The sequence below is a fragment of the Temnothorax longispinosus genome, chromosome 9, assembly GCF_030848805.1.
Source record: "Temnothorax longispinosus isolate EJ_2023e chromosome 9, Tlon_JGU_v1, whole genome shotgun sequence".
Classification (NCBI taxonomy): Eukaryota; Metazoa; Arthropoda; class Insecta; order Hymenoptera; family Formicidae; genus Temnothorax; species Temnothorax longispinosus.
Genome location: NC_092366.1, coordinates 16,567,954 through 16,590,275, shown reverse-complemented (window position 1 = coordinate 16,590,275; position 22,322 = coordinate 16,567,954). Strand labels below are relative to the sequence as shown.

At 40.2% G+C, this 22,322-nt stretch overlaps 1 protein-coding gene across 3 annotated transcripts in view; it reads left to right on the top strand.

The window, feature by feature from the left end:
• The window catches only part of LOC139818750 (neural cell adhesion molecule 1-A), a 136,502-nt gene that overhangs the window by 23,936 nt on the left and 90,244 nt on the right, over nucleotides 1-22,322 (top strand). For 2 of the 3 annotated variants that reach the window (XM_071787634.1, XM_071787631.1), the window contains exon 1: nucleotides 14,896-17,007. The exons of the other annotated variant lie outside the window; for it this stretch is intronic. In XM_071787634.1, the coding sequence (XP_071643735.1) occupies nucleotides 16,890-17,007 (118 nt within the window). In that variant the 5' untranslated portion in view covers nucleotides 14,896-16,889. Of the gene's footprint in view, nucleotides 1-14,895; nucleotides 17,008-22,322 lie in introns of those variants that run through there. 3 annotated transcript variants of the gene reach the window in all.

Here is a 22,322-nt window from a genome sequence, read left to right as displayed (position 1 = left end):
TTGACAACCCAAATCCTAGACAAGTCTAGTAGTGACCTATAATAAAATATAAATACGTAGCATTTTTAATATTTACAATTACACACCGCAAATATCTTTAGACCATTAGACAAATATTTGCTGTTCTCTTGATATCGGATTTCGATAAATATATCGCTTTTCCACTTTACACAATACAGAAAAATAAGAGAGAAATAAATCAACTATATTGATTATACCCGATGTCAATTATCCGAAAGAACCAGATACTTAATCGATTAGAATTAATTACCTTGTCATTTTGTTCTTTTGTTATCTGATCCGCTCGAGTGATCTATTGTTGAAGTTTCATAGTACAATGAAATGACCAAGGAAAGATATTGGCGATATAATGATCACTCATCCGGTGTCGATTCAACATGATTCAGTAAGATGTAATGAAACTACTCAGACTATCCGCGCGGGAGTGGTTTGAAACTTTATTTCTTGCGGTTAATTTTAATCGTCGAGGCGAAAAACTTTACGCATATATACAGTGAGAATATTTAATTTATATTATTATTTAAACTACGTTCTAATTTGTAATGGACAAAAAATTATATGACTTGTGCAATTCGATGTAATTCTTGATTCGCTTATTTCATACCGCTATTTTCCAATGTGCATGAAAAGCGTCTTTTTTTTTAACGTCGAATGTCTGAGAGATGTTTACTTCGATTTTCCAATGATATCAGTTTAATGAGAACCATCGAAAGAATGCGGACCATCGCAAAGACGATCATAACGATCTTCCCTGCTCCGTCATTTCTCCGTGACAGCATTTGAAGAAACCTGTTTCGTCTTGCGAGAGCGCAAGCGGCACCGTCGCGCTTTGATTACACTTTTTGCAGCGCCTACGTATTCAATTATAGGTTATCGACTGGCAGGTTGATTTCAACCTTTTGCAAATTGACTGCAAGACGACCTGAAGCGGCACGAATTTGCAGCATCGATTTGCGCAACACAGATAAATGGGCTTATGACCATTTCTACCAATGTAAATTAACTTTAATCTTATTGTTAGGTTACATTTATTTTTTATCTTTTTCTAATTCTTAAAACTAGAAAAAGATTAGCAGTAGGTAAGTTAAACCGAGATTAAAGTTAATCTACATTGGTAGAGATGGACATTAATGGCTATTATCGAAACAATCATAACGCTTTAAACAAAACAATGTAAGTTCTTTTAGAAGGTAATTATTATTAATTTTTTATTTTAAAAGATTAGGATAAATCGGAGGCTACTAAATCTCTATTTCTTTTACATGCAACACTATTAACTTTTTGACTATTTAGGAGAGTAATGATGTCACTTTAGAGAACATATTCAATTTATCTAGGTATGTGTACCTTAGAGGTAAAGAATTGTATTTCCATTATTATAAAAACAAGGTTTAAAATTTTGAATAGGAAATGGTGTGTATATGTTTAATGGTACAACTGCTGCCAATAACACGCTGTACCTCATCAGAATTAAGGCACTATGCAAATTTTCAATACTTTTTTTAACATTGTATCTTACGAACTAGTAGTAATAGACATATGACCTTTTATCATACAATTTAAGCTCTTGGTATACTAAAAATGTATTAACTCTATTTCGATAAAAACTGGAGATACGATTCTTTATTTTTAAGGTATATATGTATGCGCAATTCTTCTTTTTAATTTTAACCCTTAATTTTAATTTTATATGAATAATTTTTATTGCTGTTCTTATTAAAGAGTATACACGAGACTAATATATAAGGCAACAATAAAAATTATTTTTATTTTTAAGAGTAAAATACGGCGAGAAAATGTTTTGCGTTTATTTTTCTATCTCTTGATAGAAGATAGTTAGTTACATCACTGCGTGTATCCTAGGATTACTCCATTTCATGCTTCACGCTTGTTTCTGGATGTAGGTATACCTCCCGTGATCGGCTTTTTCTCGAACGCTAATCAGACTACCGCGTTATAACAGTATATCGTATTGTGCTAGATCTGTTTTCAAAAATATAGCGTATTGGAAAACAGATTCATCTGAAAAGCGAAAATAATTGTATATATTGTTGAATAGGGCGTAACTCTCTGGGAATGAAGTTGATTTTATGTTTCAAGCGTGACAGCGAACTTGTCTGAAAAAAGATACGATTCAAACATAGTTGACAGCAACTTTTCCTATGTCCCTTGGGCTACATTCCCTTGATCTAAAGTAATATTTTATGACTCTCTAACCTGTGTATATATGTACGAGATAATCGTATGACATGTAATCGCATGTCAGTTGACGTGAAATGTTACTTTCGCTTCCACGAAATTCATACCTCCGTGGTAAAGTGGCGTGTAACGCGAAACTTGTACGCGAAACTTAGACGCAAAATTTCGCACTTACATCCGCGACAGAGAGAACGTCCCTTTTTGATGTATAACATCCACATTAGGCCAAAGAAAAACTTGACATGAACGCACACCGATGCGACAGGAAAAATTCTTACGCGTCATATCTCACTTCATTGATTACAGCATAAAACCCGGGCGAGTTTATTCAAGGCAAAAAAATAATAATTTTCTGGCTGTATCTCGGTTAACGGTGTTCCTTCCTTTCAGTTGTATCGAACTGCCGATAGGACTCCGAGCAGCTTCCGTCTCCTATAATTCGCATCTCTCATTACGATGCTCGTCCCGTCTTGTAATACGAGGTCTCCCGACTGCGAATCGAGCGTCCGCTAGGTAGATAGGTAACGTCGTCTACGACCGCGGGACCCGGCCCGTAATCCCGGAATGAAACTTGCCGTAGTTGCCTCGGCACCGGTGCGGTGGGTTATCGTGACGCGATGCCTCGAAGCGGAAGAGATACACGACGAGACGCAGCGAGACCCTGAAACCTTGAGAGGAATGTCCGATTAAATGACGTCTGGATATTCGTGCGGCGCGCTCGCCCTACGGCGGCGCGGAGCGTTTCGCCAAAGCGATTACGCGGCAGCACGGTTTAACTTTCGGCCGAGTTACTCGATATAAAGTTGGCCCCGGGTTCGCGCTCGCTTCCGCTGCTAATTTTCGAGGAAGTAGTTCTCTCAGCCCGCCGATATCGATGCGTCTGATATCATTGTTACGAGAAAATTATGGTAACGATACACATCGATAATGCGATGCTCGGCATAATAAAACACGACGGAAAAATTGACCTTTTCCGCCGATAATAAGCTTTCAGACTGCTTACTTTCAGCGTGTTACATATGGATAAATTAATCGCCTAACGTTGCAGCAAAATTGTATCATTGGAAAAATTTTGAGGGATATTGATAGAATAACACATGCCCTTTAATAATTCCTTAATTCAATTTCTTTATCTAATATGACAAAGCATAATGAAAATATTTGTGTTGTACGTATTTATATTTTTTTTATTTTGCCGTTTTTTAATTTTCAAAAGTTAATAAAGATCATACTGACGTGTAACGATTAACGAACTAATTAATAAGATTGCGGAAAAGTAGCAGCACCAATGTCGACATCGATTGCGGGACAAGTCAATGGGTTTTCGTAAAGCGTTAATTCATGCTCGATGCAGTTTAACTATTGTGTTACATACAGTAACCGATATTTTGAGTAAACGAGTGCGAGCTGATCGTACGCGTTTGCATAGCCGAAAATTGTTACATTTTCAACGCCGATATAGGCGCCTATTGTAAACGCATCACACCGCTCGTTTCAGTCAAGCCGATGAGTTATTAAATGTCCAGGTGTTATTTCGCTAATTACGTGGCATAATCACGTGACAAACGTCACGCTAAATGAAATTTCCCGGGTGTGTAATAACAGATCCCCGCGTTGCACAATCACGCGCTCGCGAATTTACATGTTTCCGCAGCCGGTAGTTACCAAACACGCTTCTCAATTGATGAGGTAAATGAACGATATCGATATCGATATATAACATCGTGTAACATGTCTTATTGATATTAAGATTAAGTAGGTCGTCTCAATACCATGTTTTTAGTATATACGAGTATCTGGAATTAGTATTTAGTACTCTATCTGGAACATCCCTAAAACTCTATTAGAATCCTCTTTATTTAATAAATAAAACAGTGAATATTATTTGTTATATTGTAACTTGCCTTCTAAAAATATTGTAGAGTCCAATATCACCTAACAGAAACGATCGTACGCCGAAGAGTCTCACATCTTTTGAAAATGTTATTCTTTCACTCATTATACCTTTCAATTAGTTGTCAATCGAGATGCCACGCGTCGTTTTGTTCCATTCCGTATATAGCGCCCATGGGTGAATTTGAGTCGCGTCGCGTCTTGACTGCACCAATAAGACCATGAAGAATCGCGCGTTGTAGAAACGAAGGAAGGATAATCCGTTTGAAATTAACCTTAAATCATCCTCTCTCCCCTAATCCAGGCCGAAGAGAAGGCTCGTGAAATGGTCGATCGAATCCAATCGAGAGATCGTAATATCTCCGCTAGATATCTATCGAGGAAGCGACCAGTCATGGGGGCCGACTAGGAGTCCACCTTTTTCCTTGTTCCCCGGGCGGCCGAAGGTCGGCGCCGGATCGATTTGCCTGTCTTTTGAAATGGCCAAATGGTTGGGAATCGGCCGGAACCGAGGCGTTTCGTTCCGTCGAGGTAATGGATGTTTACCCGTCACGTGACAATGTTCGCCGTCGCATTGTGCCGGTCTGCCGTAAGTGTCGACCACCGTTGCTTCTCGGGAAGCCGTGGAAAACTGTTTTCCTGGTAAAAAAGGGCGGCTACATCGTTCTGCGAAATCCAGACTCCCGGACAGGCGAGTCCCGTGTAATTACCAGCCGACGAACTGTAACTGATTGCGCTAAAACAATTAAGGAACGTGACTCAGTTGGCTGGAATCTCCTGCAGGAGCGCGTTAGACGTACGTACGGCGAAGAGAAACACCTTATCCGTCGGAGATCTTATCCCATTATGCTCGGCTGAGTCTCAGGTCCTCAACCATCTTCTAGTATCTCGCTCAGCACCAGAGAGACGATTTGAGAGAACCTTGGGATCTAGTAGAAACTCATTCTCGGTATTGATCGCTACTCTTTCAAAATTCTACGGTCGCTGATGAAGTCATTAAAATGTATCAGCAATTTCCTGACTCTCGGATGATGCTCTTTGTATTATACTATATTGATATTTTGTAGATGTGTGTGTGTGCGTGCGTATCGAAGGGAACGGAGTATCGAAGAGAAAGGAGATGTTTCGAAGGAGCTGCCCGATAAAAAGATTATCAAGAACATCTCTGGTTCGATTCCTTAATGCTTATATATATCGTGTTGCATGCGTTCATCGTGTTTATCATCTAACATCCAAACAGTAATATAACAAAATTGATTCGGTGCAACGCAAATTAAAGCAGAGGCACGGTTAAAGCCGGATATTACGCGATTATAAATTTCGGCCGCGTCAATATTCATTTTAGTGGATAACGATAGCGTAAGATCTATTTTATAGCGACCGATAAATCCTTTATATTGATCAATATGGCGCCATCGGTCTCGCATTAAATAACAATATTTATGATCAAACGTACCACGGCAATAAAGATTAAACAATCGAAATGGGCAGAGGGGTCCCGAAGCCTTTATCTCTCATCCAAAATTTCGGAAGCCAAATTGCGAGGCGCCCACGGCCCCGCTATTAATGCGCATACATATATAATCTATAAATCGTATGTGTTTAATGAATTTTTCGTTAATATCGGCAATTCAATCTGCAAATAGAGCCGGACCCGTTTTGTCATGCAGCGCAATTCGAATTTATAACTCGCCCGGTGCTTTGACGTATCGTACCGCATTGGTTGTTTGCACGCGTTGGCGGATGCGTGTATGAATATATGTACGTGTTCGAATACGTGAGCATTCGGTATCGTATCCATTACATCGTGGTGGTTGCCGTCATTATCTGACGGAAAATACTGACGACTTTTATCGTGGGCGTCTCTGGCGAGACAGGAACAGTGAGGGCTATGTCTACATCCCTTACTAATTGGGAAAAGTAAAAAAGATCGATTGCAGATAAGTGATGACAGTAGATTATTAATTATTCGTGTCGATTGGTTTTGATATATCTCTTTCTTTTTGATATTTGTGACAGTTTCGCTTTATCTTAAATTTTAATGCATCAAGCAGGACTATGATTTCTACCATTGGAATTTTATTAATATATATTAAATATTTATATTATCCTTGTTAAAACTAAATTATATAATTACGAGATAAGATATTTTTAAACAATTTTTGTGTAATATTTTCTGCAAAATTTAAAGTAACTAAATTATGAGAAATTTTCATTACGTGTTTTTACATAATTACACAATAAATTTTTTTTTGCGACGTTGAAAAGATTTTATTCTTGCATTATGCGTTATATATTATCAAGGTGTAATCCTCGCACAGGATTATTGTTGTATTAATCGCAAGTTATGAGATGCAAGCAATTTTCGTGCTTGCAGGATAATCTTGCCAACTTAGGCAATTACACACAAAGGGTAAAATTAACCGCGTGTCATCCTCGCCTTAATTAAATTACTTCCCTAAGATTAATTGCTTTCTCTACAGCTCCTACACTACTTAATACATCATTTAAGCTAATTCGAGTATCCTAAATGATGTTCATCGCAAAATAAAGATCACTTAGGTTAACTAGATAAAAATAATCTAATTTTTTTTTCAGTATAAAAAATCTATGACAAAAATGTTATCTTAAAAAAGTATACTAACATAAGTACAAAAGTATACATATACAAACTGTTACATCACGAACAATTAATAATCAAAGAAATTTGATAACACATCAATTAAATAAAATTCGATTAAATCGATCTTGATAAAAATTTTTTGAGATTGCCTGTTAGTAATTAAACACTAATTGCACGTTTAACATCGAAGATTATTATTCAATTTTAAAAAATTAAGAGATAGAAGAACTTTATTATCTCCGGAATATGATCACCCGAGCTACTTTATTCGTATTTCGGATTGAATAATTAAGATATTGACAAATATCGTTTATACGATACAGAATTTCGTTATGAAGGATTTATTCAATATGCCATCAGCGGTTGCATCGTGTTTTGTTGTTCCGTGTGTTCGCGCCAATTTTTTGTTACGTAATCCTGTTCTTTGCCGCACCGGCAAAATTTCCAACCAAATCCATGAGCTACGCCGTGCGTCGCACAGTTGTTTAACATCAGCCCATCGATGACAATTTATTATTACAGGCTACATCGCTATTGCGCGTAATCTGCGTCACGTTTTACAATTTATCGGTTCTCTCTTTCTCTCTCTCTCTCTCTCTCTCTCTCTCTCTCTCTCTCTCTCTCTCTCCCTCTCCGTCCCCTTTCCTCTCCCTTTCTGCCCCCTCTCTCTCTCTGTCTATCTATTTGTCTATCTCTTTTTCGCACCATTCGTGAAGCCCGTTTCGTTGCAGCCTTCCAATGCCCGTCGGCGTAACATGGCGCCCGCGCCGCGTATAAGCGCGAACCCTTTAATTACGCTTTTATCTGATGCATGGCGTAATGATGTTGCAAGCGGAATCACGATGTATAACGCGACCGATGCACGACCGCGCACGGAAACTGCGTACGACACGCGCGCTGATGTGCAGCACGAGCCTTAGGTCATATGAAGAATGGAACGATGCGCCGAAATTTAGGGTTAGCGAAATTCGGAAGCGAAGATGAAATGGACCTTTTCATCGGCGTACATCAGACATGTACTTTGACGTAATGGGCAATGTGGGCGCTGAGCGTTTATCGACCCGTATCTCGCTCCGAAATTAAGCCAGACATCGGTCATGTTTACCGCCTGAGCAAAGAAAGATTACGTTAGGCATTGTGTTAAATGTACGGATATAGTGTCTGATTGACGGTGACATTTCTGCGTTGCAATTCTGGCGTATATATGTATATCATTGTCAGCGACAAACAACGTGCAAAATTAATCGAAAAAGTTGTATCTATATCCACACACGTTCCAACATTTATGAATTTATTCCTGCAATATTGTTCCAAATGTCGCAGGAATCTATATCAGTGTGTAGTTATATAAACAACATTTTTCTCTTGAAAACTTACACAAATTATTTTTGTTAAACAACCGTAGAATCTCAGTATCGACAGCATGTGGCAGAATATTAAATTATGACAACTAATCTCACACCGCGTGCTATTTATTGCTCTTTCAATCTATAATAAGAATGCTAATTAAGTTAGTGGACTGGTAAAAGCTGATCTGCGGTTAATATAGCTCCCCGTGTCACGGATTATAATCGATATTTTATTATAATTTAATATTAATAATACGCAATCTCATAATTAATTAAATAAAATTACACTTTAATTACATAATGGATCAACGCCATTTTCTGAATCACGTTTCATAAAAATTGTCTCATAGAAAGAAACGTCTCTATTTTATGTATATTAAATTAAAAAAGTAAAAGATATAATTTTTTCATAATGCCTGATGACAGTTGCATTTCTCTTGATTCGCGCAAATTCCTCTCTTGGTTATTTTTGAAATCTTATTTCTATTTTTATGTTAAGCTCCACAGCAGATATATAACTTACGTGTTGCAATATCGCGTCCCAGTATTATGATGAAGCTAAAGTTGTTGAGCAGTTATCTTTTATTCCAGTAATTTTACTTGTATATTGTGAAAAACTTATTTATGTTTACATTTACAAATATTTTGTTTATTGTTCACATGTTATTCTTAAATATTTCTATTTATTATTTCAAGTTAACGATATGAGACCATGTGTGCATGACACATTTATACAATTGAAATAAAATAATAAGAGAAATCGGAGCAAAATATGTTTGCAATATAACTTTGTGTAAAAAGTGGCATGAGGACATATTTACTGTTTCGAACAGTTTCTTTATTTAGTCCTCTCATTCTTTCCTTAATATTTGAATATTAAAAATCATGCGTAAACATATTTTACATACGAATATATTAGAAGAGTATTATAATAGAGCGATATAAATAATATTGCTTCAATTTGCCACTTTTCCAGCGACAACGTCCAAAAGGGATTTCTTTTATTTAATTTTTACGCCATTTTATCATTGTGGCGTAATACTACTTGTCCACAAGAAATAACTGTGCGTAAGTATTGATCGACCGTGATCGTTACACACACTGTTACGGAAGAACCAATAATAGATGTTCTCCTGTCTCCATTGGGTGGGTAATCACCACTTGAAACTTTTATTTTTTATTTTCCTGTTTCTTATCGCAGTCGTTTTCTTGATGTAAAAAGCGCAATATTATTTATCTTAATTACTTGCTTTAGATAAATACAAAAGAAATTTCCTTTTCGATTTATATCTCAACACTTTTTATAAAAAGAATGTTTTTATAAAAAGAATGTTTCTTTCCGAACAAATTACTTTATTATCGTCGGGGACTTATAAACCTTATATTAGTTCTAATTAAAGCTGCAATAAGCTAAGTAGCACAATTTACAAAAATAATTTTATTAAGCTGTTTCTAAAGTTCAACTTTCTCCATCATATGTACGGTCTTTCAATTACACATGCGTACAAAACTTTTACAAAATATTTGCATATGGCAAACATGTATTGTCAATGGTAACCGTCAACGGTTTTGCTTTTCGTAAAACCCGTCTCATACAAAACTAATTTTTTCACGGGCTCTGCAAATCCTTCGGTTCAGAGAGAAACATCTTTCCCGCTTACGCTTCTCTTGATCCCTGTTTTCCTAGTGTGGTAACGAGGACAAGTCGTTCCTCGTTAAGGAGAAAGCCTTGGGAGTAGAAGGGTCTTGAAGCAACCAGTGAAGTCGGTAGCTGCGGAATCCTTGGCGAAAGGCTGCCTTTATTCCACCCTTTTCGTACTTTGTTTCCGACTCTTGCTATTTCCCGCTTCTCTTTCATCCTCTATTATATCAATCCGCCGCCGTTTATTTTTCCACTAGTGTATAGTGATTTTTTTCACGTTTTGCATGTTTAGTATCAAACATATTTCGCAAATTAAAAGCTGGCCGAGTAAAAATAATACCGATAGGAGTCTACGGTTAAATGTAAAAATAAAATTTGCTCTCGGAGTTTGGCTTGACTGCGACATTATACGGGGCGCGGTATACCTCATGTCGATATTTATCAAGAGCGAACAATAGTTTTCGCGAATTTGCATTTCCGAGAAAAACAGGTAACCCGTCGCGCAGCTAATACGCCCAATGCATATGAAGTATGCACTTGACAGTTCCGCCTTTCTTTCTCATTAAACAGGCGGGAGCAGTAGGTATTATAGGCGGGGGAGAGCGGGGGAAGCCGAAGGTGAGACCGCGTGATTTTCGTTCATCGAACAACGCGTTATCTGCATAATACGTGGTTTGTCCACGGGTTCTCATGGGGCGGCGCAGGTGTAACGAAGATCGCTACGTGCGAAAGAACGTGATATTCGTAGCACGCCTTGTCCTCCATTATCGTTGCCCGAACACGTTTTTCATGAGGCGATCGCGGCATCTCTCGCCTTTCACACCTTTCTGGCATACCCCTCGCCGCAGGTTACTCAAACAAACGCAAAAAAGAACGGACGTTGAAATATTTCAGATGAATCGCGCGATAACAAACCGTGCATACGAAAACCAATAAAAACGACGCCGTGGAATTTCATCTTGATATCGCTTCGTGAATTACATCGCACGGTCGACCGTGGTTTTAACGTTACGTTTAATTATGCAATAGTTGGTAAAGTTGTAACGGCAGTTTTCTGAGAGTTACAGCAATATAAATGATAAAGCAGCAATGAATCTTGATGTACGAGGTTTTTTTTCAGGCAAAAACAGAAATTCTCATACGAACATATGGCGGATATAGTCGAAAGTGATATCTCAGGGAAACGTAAGTGTGAAACGTGGCGTAGGTTGATGTTAAACTTGATTTCGGCTTCACGAAAGTTTGCTCCGAGAGTTCGCTACTTCTCCAGAAGTAATTCATAACTTTTACCACGGCCCAGTTCAATAACGTCTGTTCCGCTAGCGCCGCGGTTCATACTGATAATTCATTTTAAAATAGTTCATAACTAAAAACCAAAGGGATACAGCGTCCGAGAACATTCGACGCTAAATCAGGAAACTTCCGGACGCAAAAGACGGGAATCTCGTAAAATTACATTAGGGCAGTCATTTTCCTCCTCTGATTGCGGCCGGGGGGTTCTGGAAATTGCACGGAGTAATGGATATTCAGGAACGTTCTCGCGCCTCTCGACATACCTGGTCCCCGGAAAGTTAAGAAAAACTTGGTCTGCCCATAATTCCGGAAATCCACCGCCGATTCACCGTTTCTCTCGTCTATTTTTTCCCCATCGATCGTTCCGGAATGAAGGGAGAAAAATCGCGACCCGACGCAAGATACACGCGGGGTAGAGGTTTAAAAAGACGAGACAGAATTTTCCGTCTCTTTCGACGAAAGACGGCGGTTCGATAGATCGTAATAATAACTATTCTTTACCCGCTACGTTTCACACCGTGGAACGCCGTCCACTTCACGTAAACACCGGCATAAATTCCGGAACGGCTCTTTCCCGTTCCCTACGCCATTCGCGTTACATCCCGGCCATCTCGCACCACCGTTAACTGTTACGGGACCATCGAGTGTTTCTCACCCTCTACTTAGCCAACCCGCTCGTTTCTTTCGGGCGAAACAAACGAACGGGCGGTTTTCCATTTCCCCGATCGATTTTGCCGATAATGGCGACAATAGTGGAAATAGTGAGAGCCATTAGTCCGGTGATTAATGACGCGCTTATGATCGAACAGGAGCGCCGCGTTTTCGCGTCCCAATGCTCCTCGTCTCTACACTCTACCAGAAAGATTTTAGGAATCTGGGTTCTTTCACAACACTGGGAAGAGAGAGCATTATTGTGACTCTGCGAAAATCGCAGTAATAAGAGACGCGGGACCATTATTCACACAGATGTCTTAGCGGGCAAGTGATTTGCGAGCACAATAGACAGTGGGAAGCGCGCGATGCCGCGAATGTCGAGATTATTTGTTAAATGGTATGGTAAGAAGAGAAGAGCGCGCGCAGCTATATCGCGCTCGTGTCGGAGTGCGTGTAGTTTACCGTATTTTTGAGTGAATATTTTACCACGCGTATATTTTTTAACATATTCTTTAGCCGGTTTAACGAGCCGGTTTAACGAGCGTAACGATCGAGGAAAATGCCAAGTTTTGTTGGCACGTGTTTGTTTTTGGCGCGAATAATTGGAAAATGTATACTGAAGAGGACGAGGCACTTTCTTTGATATGCGCCGTTGTGAATCGATCGCTACCACAGTCGTCATTAAAACTCGATCGTGTATAAAGACGGGAATTAAAATAGTTATCAAAGCAACGGGAGCGCGTGCAATTAAGATATCCGAATTGAAGCTCGCTCTGAGACCCGCGCGGGGTATAATCGATTGGCTTTGTGGCACCTGTCGAACGACGGGTAAAACCCGATTTTCAGATTCCATTGAGAGACGCGAGAGCATTGGTGGTCGGGAAGACGAGGAGGCAATGTGACTGACAGGCTTCATGGTTTATTCGACAAGTCGAAGAGTACACAGGGAAGCCTATAACATCGTATCCAGCTTGCGCTTTGAATTAACAGCCTGGGTGTCCGACGATGTACCATGATGCATGACGCGGTGTCGAGTTCCAATTCGCTGGGCATCCATGAAAGCAGGCTCTGTGCCCAATGTAAAATATCGGCGATTCGGGATGAAACGAAGCACGCAGCTTGTGCCGAGCTTGTGTGCATGTGGTAGATGAGGACCGCCGATTGCGCCTCTTTGAACGATTACTTTTAACTCGGTGTGCAAGCGGACGGTTTTACGGCTAAGTAACACGTGTGCGTATTGTTAATAAAAATATTAACGTTATATATCAACGATGCTCTTTCGACGCGGAATAAGCGAAACGTGTTTGGCTGCTATTTCGAAAAGTCAAAGGATATACAACTGTAGGAAAAACCCTATCTATGAGGAAGAAAACTTTTCTGTCTAAAATTATTTTTAACTGAAAGGTGAATGTGCATTTTGCTCTGTATATCGAGAGTTATTTTCAGTGGAATATTAATTCACTGCTCTCGGATCAATGACCCGAGAATCGATTGCGTGTCACCACACTTTGTGAAATCGATCGGACTATAGCTATGGTCCTCTAAATAATGTTTGCGCTTTCGTGATTGTCCAAATACGCTGAGGTAGAAATGTAAAGTCGGTTTATATTTTATTGCTCACGGAAACAAAACATTTATTTGTACAAATATTTTAGATCAACGTTGCATCAATTAGAATGCGATAACTTTATCAAGATTGTGAAACGTTAGGCAAATAGCGACATCCATCAATTATATGGTTGGCTTCGGATATCGATGTAATTAGAACGCAAATGTTATTAAATATTGTTTATTATTGGATATCGATTTTCTGTGTTCTCGCATGGGATCGCGTAATAAAATCTAATTTATATATATATATATAATCACGAATTAATGTACAATATTTATTAAAATATGAAAATAACTATTAACATAACAATGCACCTAAATATCATTTAATGCGGTCATTAACATTTTGATTCATCGATTAATAATTAATAAAATAATGAATTAGTGGAAGTTTGGTGAGAAGCGCCTCACTATTGTGTCATCTATTTCAATATTATTCTTATACATATAATTACAAAGTGAATACGACGGGATATTCTGAGTGCAAAGAAATTTGGATTTTAAAGAGAAAATATTAGCTTCTTTCTAGTTGCGAAAATGTAAATCGTTTCGTATATAATATCTCGTAAATTTTAGTCGAATATTTTAATACACATTATTAAAGTCTGAGATAAACAAAGAATCAACTTCGTGAACTTTTAAATCGACGTTGTAGATGAAAAAAATAACGATATAGGACACGTATGTATATAGGAACATTCTTGAACATTCAAAGCGGATTTAGGAAGGGTACCTTCGTAGATACTACTACTCGATGAGGATTAGGAAGTGATTTGCAGGCGATTGCCGATAGCGATGGAAACACGAAAGCCGGAATTTATCGTGATTGGAGCGAGTTCTCGTAGAGAGAGTCATGAAGCTTCGAGGGCCGTTATCTCGTGTGCATGTGCTATAGATACGCACGAACTATCAGTTTTCATGAACACACTCTATGATGTAAGTACATGCTCTCATTTCTTGGAGGACATATTTATCGTTATGTGCAATATCCTCTTTCAACAAGTACACGCGAGTTCTATAGATCTCCGAAGTCTATAGATCCGGCGGGGAAAAGTCTGAACTTTTAAAAATATACGAATAGCGAGACGTAATCAGTTTCAATGAGGTCCATTTGTGATACATTTAATTAATTAGGAAGCATCGCATTTCGTTTTCTCGGTAAAATCTACGTTCTGAAAGCCAGTTCGATTCCTTCGCAAGAATTTCTTTTCCTGTCGTGAAGCGTTCATTAATTTCATAAAAACGTAGGTAATGACCCTGACATTCCGTTCCACCACCGACTTTCGCGCGTCGCGTTCTCACGTATACCGCCGAAAATCTTACGTTCACGCACATCCGCGCCTGGACCGCGCGGCGATTATGGCGACTCATTAGCTGCGCCTGTAAATCATCGCGGTCTCCGCGACGAAGACAGGAGATGCGCGCCGAATGTGGGAGTTCGGAGCAAAACGCGTGAGCGAGCGAGCGAGAGGCGGAGGATAAAGCCGGGGTCCAGAGCGGGACGAACGGCGCGAGCGTGCCCGAAGACGACCGAGCACGAGCGGAGAAAGCCGACGCGGGTTGCGAGGGTTCCTCGCGATATTCAATGGTTTCAGTACCGAGCCGCCACGGGTCAGGACTCGATGTGGCTTCATCGTAGGGGAGGTTCGTTAACGTGCGCCTGACGACGTGGTACGCGACGCAGACGAGTGATCCATGAATAAAAATCGGAGCGAAAGCGCGCGGTGTCATCGTCCACGGGTCACCAGGTCGACCGCCTTTGCGACCCGCTTCGCGAGTGTCGATCGATGATCCGGAAGTTACGATTCGCGGAATACACGGCGGCACGATCGCGTTTTTCCGGTGTTTAGACGCGATATCGCTCAAGTTAACGCGAGTGGATTCTTCGTTTAATGTCTTCTTTCTTTTTACGCTAATTTTGAGAATTTATCTCAATTATACTCCGGGCGCATATATATGATCGTCTCGCGAGTGCGCGCGTAACGCACATGCTCGCTCGCTGCACGCTCGGCCGCCGCAAGGTCGAGGGATAAGTGCGAAAAGATCGACGCCCTCGATCAGCCGCGCACTGTGCACGAAGCAAATACTGCAATCCGGTTCGATTGTTCGATTAACCAGCAACGTGCGTTACAATTAGGCCTATTTGCGGCACTTTAATCGACACGCAGCGTCGATGCATCGTGTCTAAGTTCGTCGACAACTTTTATATATGCTGTTCATTGATGCGTTGATTTTTGACTGCTGATCGACAAGACCATAATGCTGAAAGATAAGAGGGAAATATAGCGGCAGAAAGTGCAATCGATGATGAAGAGCGATGATACTTGTTCCATGACGGACAAGTGTTCCGTTCCGAAACTTCCGACATTCACATAATTTCAATAGTTGGAGGACAGCTTAATTTGATTTCATCACTCGTGCAAAGTTTAGAAGAAATTGGAATGATCCGATTTTGAGACGAATTATTTTGAAGTGTCTCAAAATTTGCCGCATTGAATCTTCTTATTTCCGATATCGCATGTACATATCCTTCGTCAGAAGAAATAAACTGTCTAAGGTGTTTTGAAAATTTGTCAAGTTCATAGACGACTGTTGCCATTGGACATCTATCGTGCTGAAGTTTCAACTATCGGAATATCGGGACACGTCAGATCCACTTTGCAAGTTCAGTTTGCAAAAGGCCCGGCGGATATCTTGTTTCATTCCGTGAAGGTTTGCCGCACGATCGAATGCATTAGCGGGACTTGCGACGGGCGTAGAGAGACAGAGGCGCTCCGAATCCGAAGTGAACCGCTTTCGAGAGGAGGCTGCTCTGCACTCTACGACGATAAAACTACAATCGCTACTCGGAATCTGTCAGCGGAGGCTTCGCTCCGTTACCGGATCCGTTTATCCGGCAAATCCTGTGATCATCCGCTCGCCCAATACGCCCCATGGAATCCCGCAGCAGCGAAAAATTTACCTGACAGAACGCATCGGTCATGGAATAGAAAAAAGGGGACCGATAACAAACGGCGTAAATGGCCCGGAGCGGATAAAGTTTCAACTACTCGCGATATCCGCGTTTGAAGAATCGCGTCTACGTCGATCGAAAAATCTGCCGGGGAGATCGATCGCGTGCTTAAATCGTCCAACCTGAGAAGAATCTTGCGCGAAGGGATCTCGGGAAAAAACGAAAGATCGTCGAGTAAGATGGGAAATACCGTATGGCGATAGCATACATCGTCATTAAAAGTCCGGTGTGTTTCGTTCTTGAGAGACTCGAAAGACAAATAGCCGGCGTCTCATTAAATGAACGACGGGTAGGTGAGAGACAAGATAGATAGGGGACGGCTGCGTGGCATGTCGGTTGACGGCGACGGCTACGGCAGCAACAACGACGGCAAAGAACGGTGGATGATGTGGATGGCGGCGCAATGCAGCAGCGGCGGCAGAAGCAACAGCAACGACAACGGCATCAACGACGAGAACGACAGCAGCGTCGGGGGTTGCAATTAGTGCCGGCTCGCAACGGCCGCGAGACAACGTAACGACTGAAGGGGGGGCGTGCAGGGGGCCGTTAGGGGGTCGAGGGTGTGTGCAGTGCGCGTGAAAGGGGGACAAAATGTGGTGGAGGTGGCGGTGGTGGAGTGTCGTGACGACGACGACGACGACGATGCTGGTCTTGGTAGCCGCCACGGCGTACTCGCCGTCTGTGGAACTATCCGATCTAGATAAGCCAAGTGAGTAATGCGCCCCGTTACGTCACTAGTTATGCCTGATTTACAACTGGGCTTAACCCTTTCGGTACGACCGAGTCACGAGGTGCTCGCGACAAATACGCGCCGGTTCAACAACGACGTTCACCGGCGTGTCAATAACCGACGGTAGAATTTGGTAAAAACTGTTAGTTGACCCTGTACCTTGCCACTGCGCATGATATATTAGTGAGCACGGGTACACCGGGACATTTAGGCTGCGGCCTATACCTCAAATTCAACCTAAAGTCTGATCTGAAGCTAGTTTTGGCCGTCTATCAAATGTTTACAGCAGGCGGCCTAAATAATTTAGGTCGGATTTGAGGTATAGGCCGCGGCCTAAATTCAGGGTGTAAACCTAGCCATTGATTACAAATCATATAAAATTCATATATTTATAGAGAGCTGAAAATTTCTTTGTTTAAAATATTATATATAGTATAGTACTTCAAGTTTTCTGGACCGCGACGCCTAGATACTTCGTTACAATGAAAGTGTCAAGATATTCTGAAGCCGCGCCGCGTAGTGTTTCGCGGGTCGAAGATCGTGATGCGACGAATTAAATCAAATCTCTACGGTCTCTCGTCACGAGGCTGTTATAAACTTTAAACAGCGGATTATTATCGTCGACCTCATCCAAGGAAGTTTCGCTCGACCGTGTTCCGGCTTCATCCTCGAGAACGCCGACTCCACCGAAACCCGAGTATGGCGTAGTCGATAAAGGGGGATATAAATGGAAAGGTGCTTCTGAATATCATTAGCGGCAGTTCTCCAATGTCCCATAATTAAACGGGCACTTCGCACGTGTCGAAACTGTCCTTGTGGCGCGCTACCGTGTATGCATCGTGCGGCGTGCCGCGCGCCGACGAGTTATGTACGAGTTATGTACGAGTATTTAAAAATTAAAAATAACATACGGCATGTTATTTTATCACAGTCGGATCTTCAATGTAAATCATAATTGTAGGGAATTTTAATCCGATTGGGTATGCGGCCGCGCGAGGTCGATGCATATCATTAGCGATAGGAATATTGTTCTGTGATTAAAATCTCTCGCGCTATTACGTAATCGTAATTGTGTTCATCAAACGACACTCGCGTACGCGATTTCAAAGATAACGGTAGAACAAGGAGAAATAGATTTTAGAGAGAAAGAGCAATTTTAAACAATTATTCAAATTTCTAACAACCTTCAATATTACTTGAACTTTGATTAATTTTTATCTAGTTAATATCCAATATCTAGTTAATATTATCCCCGATTTGTGAATAATCTTTCTTTCTGTCTCTTCCGTTTTCTAATAAAAAAAAGTTTCTAAAGATACATCAATTACGTTAAAACCATCATTAATATAGACAGCAATATTTCGGTCTTCATAAATTACTCAAGCGATAAGCAACGCAATGAACTCATAAATGTCATGGCAAAGATCTCTCACGAAGCAGGAAACTAGTATTAAAGTTGCCTAGCTATCCTCGGACGATGAGCGATGCTATAATAACCTAATGCCTGACGTATCCGTACTAAAAATATGATCACATATTTTTTATCTGCGTTATTGATTGCTTGGCAAATTTAGAGTAACCAGAAGAGTAGATGGCAAACTTTCGCGGATCGATTATTAGAAAACTTTTGCCATCGTGTTCATTTCGCTATGCGCGCGTCTCTCACTATAATACTTGGTCCTTTGTATGTAATATGCGCTACCTGAAATTAATTTAACACCCTGCCGGATTAACGATAAAGAAAATTGTAGGACGAAGGTGTCCGATCGATTCAGGCGCGGCACGTAGGAGAAGGCTTAGGGAAGAGAATGACGGCTAAACTAGTTTAATTAAACCACGGCGCTAAGCCCCTCTTAAATTTATAGCTGCGCGATAAAAAAGGATGTTCTACAGTGGGGACGTGAAGAGAAAAAAATTGGAGTTTCAATAGCGGAGTCCGGCCTCGTTCGACTGCGAGGGCGAAAATAATGTGACGCCAATTTTGCACTTTTGCGAAATTCCTTTGAAAAAAATTTTCGACCTATCGCGCCATTAAATTTTCTCTCTATTGTTATATTATAGATGTAATATAAATACTAATGAAATATTTTCCTTCTTGCATATTAATTTCGATATGCTACAGCACACACAATTAATGATTTTCATCAACTTGCACTTCGTAACAAAGAGGGCTTTGATATTTTCGCGAATTTTAACCCTGATCCAAAATGTATCTTCAACGTCTATATATTTACTGAGAGAATAATGTAACAGTTTAATAGGAATATCTGGGAATATTCAGATTGTCACTGATGACATATTGAATGACCAGACGGACTAATATTAGCTGTAATTGACAATCGCTGAATATATTCTCTACAATTCTAGGAACTACTAATGCAATAATAAATGATATTTATAGTCGATGTACATTCACGTTTATGATTGAAAATGAGCCAATTATAATAACATTCCTACATTTATTATTTCAATCATAAATGGATAAGTATTATCGCAAAATGATAAGCAAATAAAAAAGTCGTTCTTCAATATTGAATATTATATTTAGCGAGGAATAGGAAGACAGAAAGTAGGATAGAAAATCCGCCCTTGAGCACTGAAGGAACAAAAAAGTACCAAGTAATCTTCGGTTATTTTATAGGGAATTGCAATTGCGCATGCAATTCATGTATAGTGTAAGAGACGCAGAATCGATCGCACCGTGCTGGTGCCTCAAACATTTCGTCAGGCTTTCATGCTCGATCCACTATTCCCTTGGAAGAAATTCCAGAATACTTTTGAAGAAAATAAGGTAGATATATATATACATATCGTTGTCGACAAGAAATTTCATTCGCGCGTAATATGAGCAGGTTCTTGCAACCATCTCGCCGATTCAAAGGCAGTTTAATTACGATCGAAATTACTCGGCTTCGTTATACAATTATTTTACAGCGTGGCGAAACGACAGCCTATGTTTTCATAAGGTTTGTCTGACTTCTACTTCAACAGGTGTTGCGAACGGCGAAAGACAACCGACGTGTACGCAGTACGCGCGTAACTAACGCGTCGCGTTAATTAACGACGCTTTCATGTTTATTCGCGCAGCATAAGGCAGCAGACGCATCTATTTTGCCGCGTTCCGGTATCGCGAAATAATAACATTCGATTTCTCCTTAATGAGGCTAATCTCGTAGTCCAGTGCGTTAAAAAAGCGAAAGCGGCGAATAAATGCCGGTGATGAGAGATGCGTTTATTTTTATAGCGTTCTGTGGTTTTTAATGTCTAGTGCGGCGTGCACTTTCAGTAAATAACTGAAACCGCAAAACCGGAAAGAACAACTTTAATGCGCACATCATCGGGAAATGTACTTTGTACCATAAAGGATCTTTTTATGCTATGTTTTTATAAACATTCTGCGTCGTAAAATGTAAACCAGAACTCATCATGATGGGCTAACGTTTTAATAGAGACTGCATAACAGTTTTTACCAAGTTACAACATATGAAAAATATGTTACAGAATATATCCCCGCTTAAAAAAAAAAACAACTTACTTTTTTTACATGAACAACATTTTTTGAAACTTCTAAATCCCAGTAGAGGCAGCTTGGTGAAATGCAAGTTTCAATAATCTTTTTCAACAATTTTTAAATTTTCAAAATATAATCTTTTTTATATCTTTTTTTTCGTTTTAAAAATATCCCAGAAGAGAGATACATACGTTCTTTTATTTTTATTTTAAATATGCGGAATCTTCTTAACCCTGAGTTTAGTTACGTAGCTGATACAGTTGATTATTAATAAGTTTTTGAAAGAGTTAGTATAGATTTATTAGTATATAGACATTGTAGACTCTGGATACCTCTCACGTTTCTAACAGCGAGAGCACTTTCCAACAACAGCTTTCGAAATCACAGCTACGGCGTCGTGGTAATTAATTTTTTTGCCGGCAAAGCCGAAGCGAGGGCAACGACGGAATGACCACGAAATCGACCTAATGGGTGGCCATTTGTCATTCTCCATAGGGTAGAAGGTGGCACTGCGGAAGGGGCGAGGAGGGCCCCTTGCCGCCGGCCAAGACGATAATTTGCACGCGATTTCATCCGCCGTATACACCTTCCGCGTCGGTGTATGACTTAATGGAAACACGGGTTAGCTTGTTCTAGAATTCTGAAATAGCAGAAGCTCATAAAGGGCGAATGTCACTCTGCGTTTGCGCGAATGTCATTTTACTTGGCGGTCGATGTAATTACCAGGAGTAAAAACGATTATTAACGTAACGGCACGAACGATATTATGGTACTTTCGTTGCCGTTAAAAAATATGAGATCTCTTCACCGTCGTATATATCCCCGCGTAACAACCTTATCGAAATAATAGCCGGGGCAAGGTAAAAGCAGCATTATCGCGAATCTAAAACAAGGCGGAGACGATCAAGCGACGTAACATGTATGTTTCATACCCGACACGCGAATATTCAAGATTATCTCGAGTCTAATCCTAGAAAGATTAATTGGAATTGGCAGTGCACTTGTTATTCTTAGGCGCGACCTCTGTATGCTAAATAACATTACGTGCGTGCAAAAACTTAAAGGGACTAAAATGATAATTATTATATGATTTGAGTGAATAACCCCATTCCGTCGACGAAAAATTTATTTAAAGGTGATTGACGAACAGCGGCGAGATGACGACACGTATTTTGCCTGTTGAATGACCTCTTTTCGCGAAAGCGATTAAGATACACATCTCATATGTACACGCTTGTATGATAAAAAAATATTAAGACTTGCTTGAAGAGGGTAATTATATAAGAATGTGGATAAACGCGAGAAATTATTGCGGTACCATCTTTAATTAACAGAAACGCCGAATGATTATTTGCACGCGATCTCGGTTCACCGCATTCGTTGGATACAATCATGATTAAAGTTTAGCACGGCATACTTCTTTGTTGAGATCCTCTTATTTAATGCGTACTTATTCTATACATTTATCGGCCATTAAAACATTTCTTACCTTCTGTTTAACTATGTGCTAAGAATGATAATGCCGGTAACAAATACTCCTCAAGGGAGAGAGGTAGACTTATTAGCTCGATAAAAATCTGTCTATATACAAACGCGCTGCACAATTACTAATGACACGTAGAATATAGGAAAACAACGTAAACTCATCGTGATAATTGCATATTGCGGAATAGTGCGAAAAACGCTTCGCGACGCAAGATGCGGCGCGTGATATAAAATTTGTTTCGCGCCCACGCCGCCGCGAGCATTTCATATGTCGTAATTCGCGCAATTCTGTCAAGAA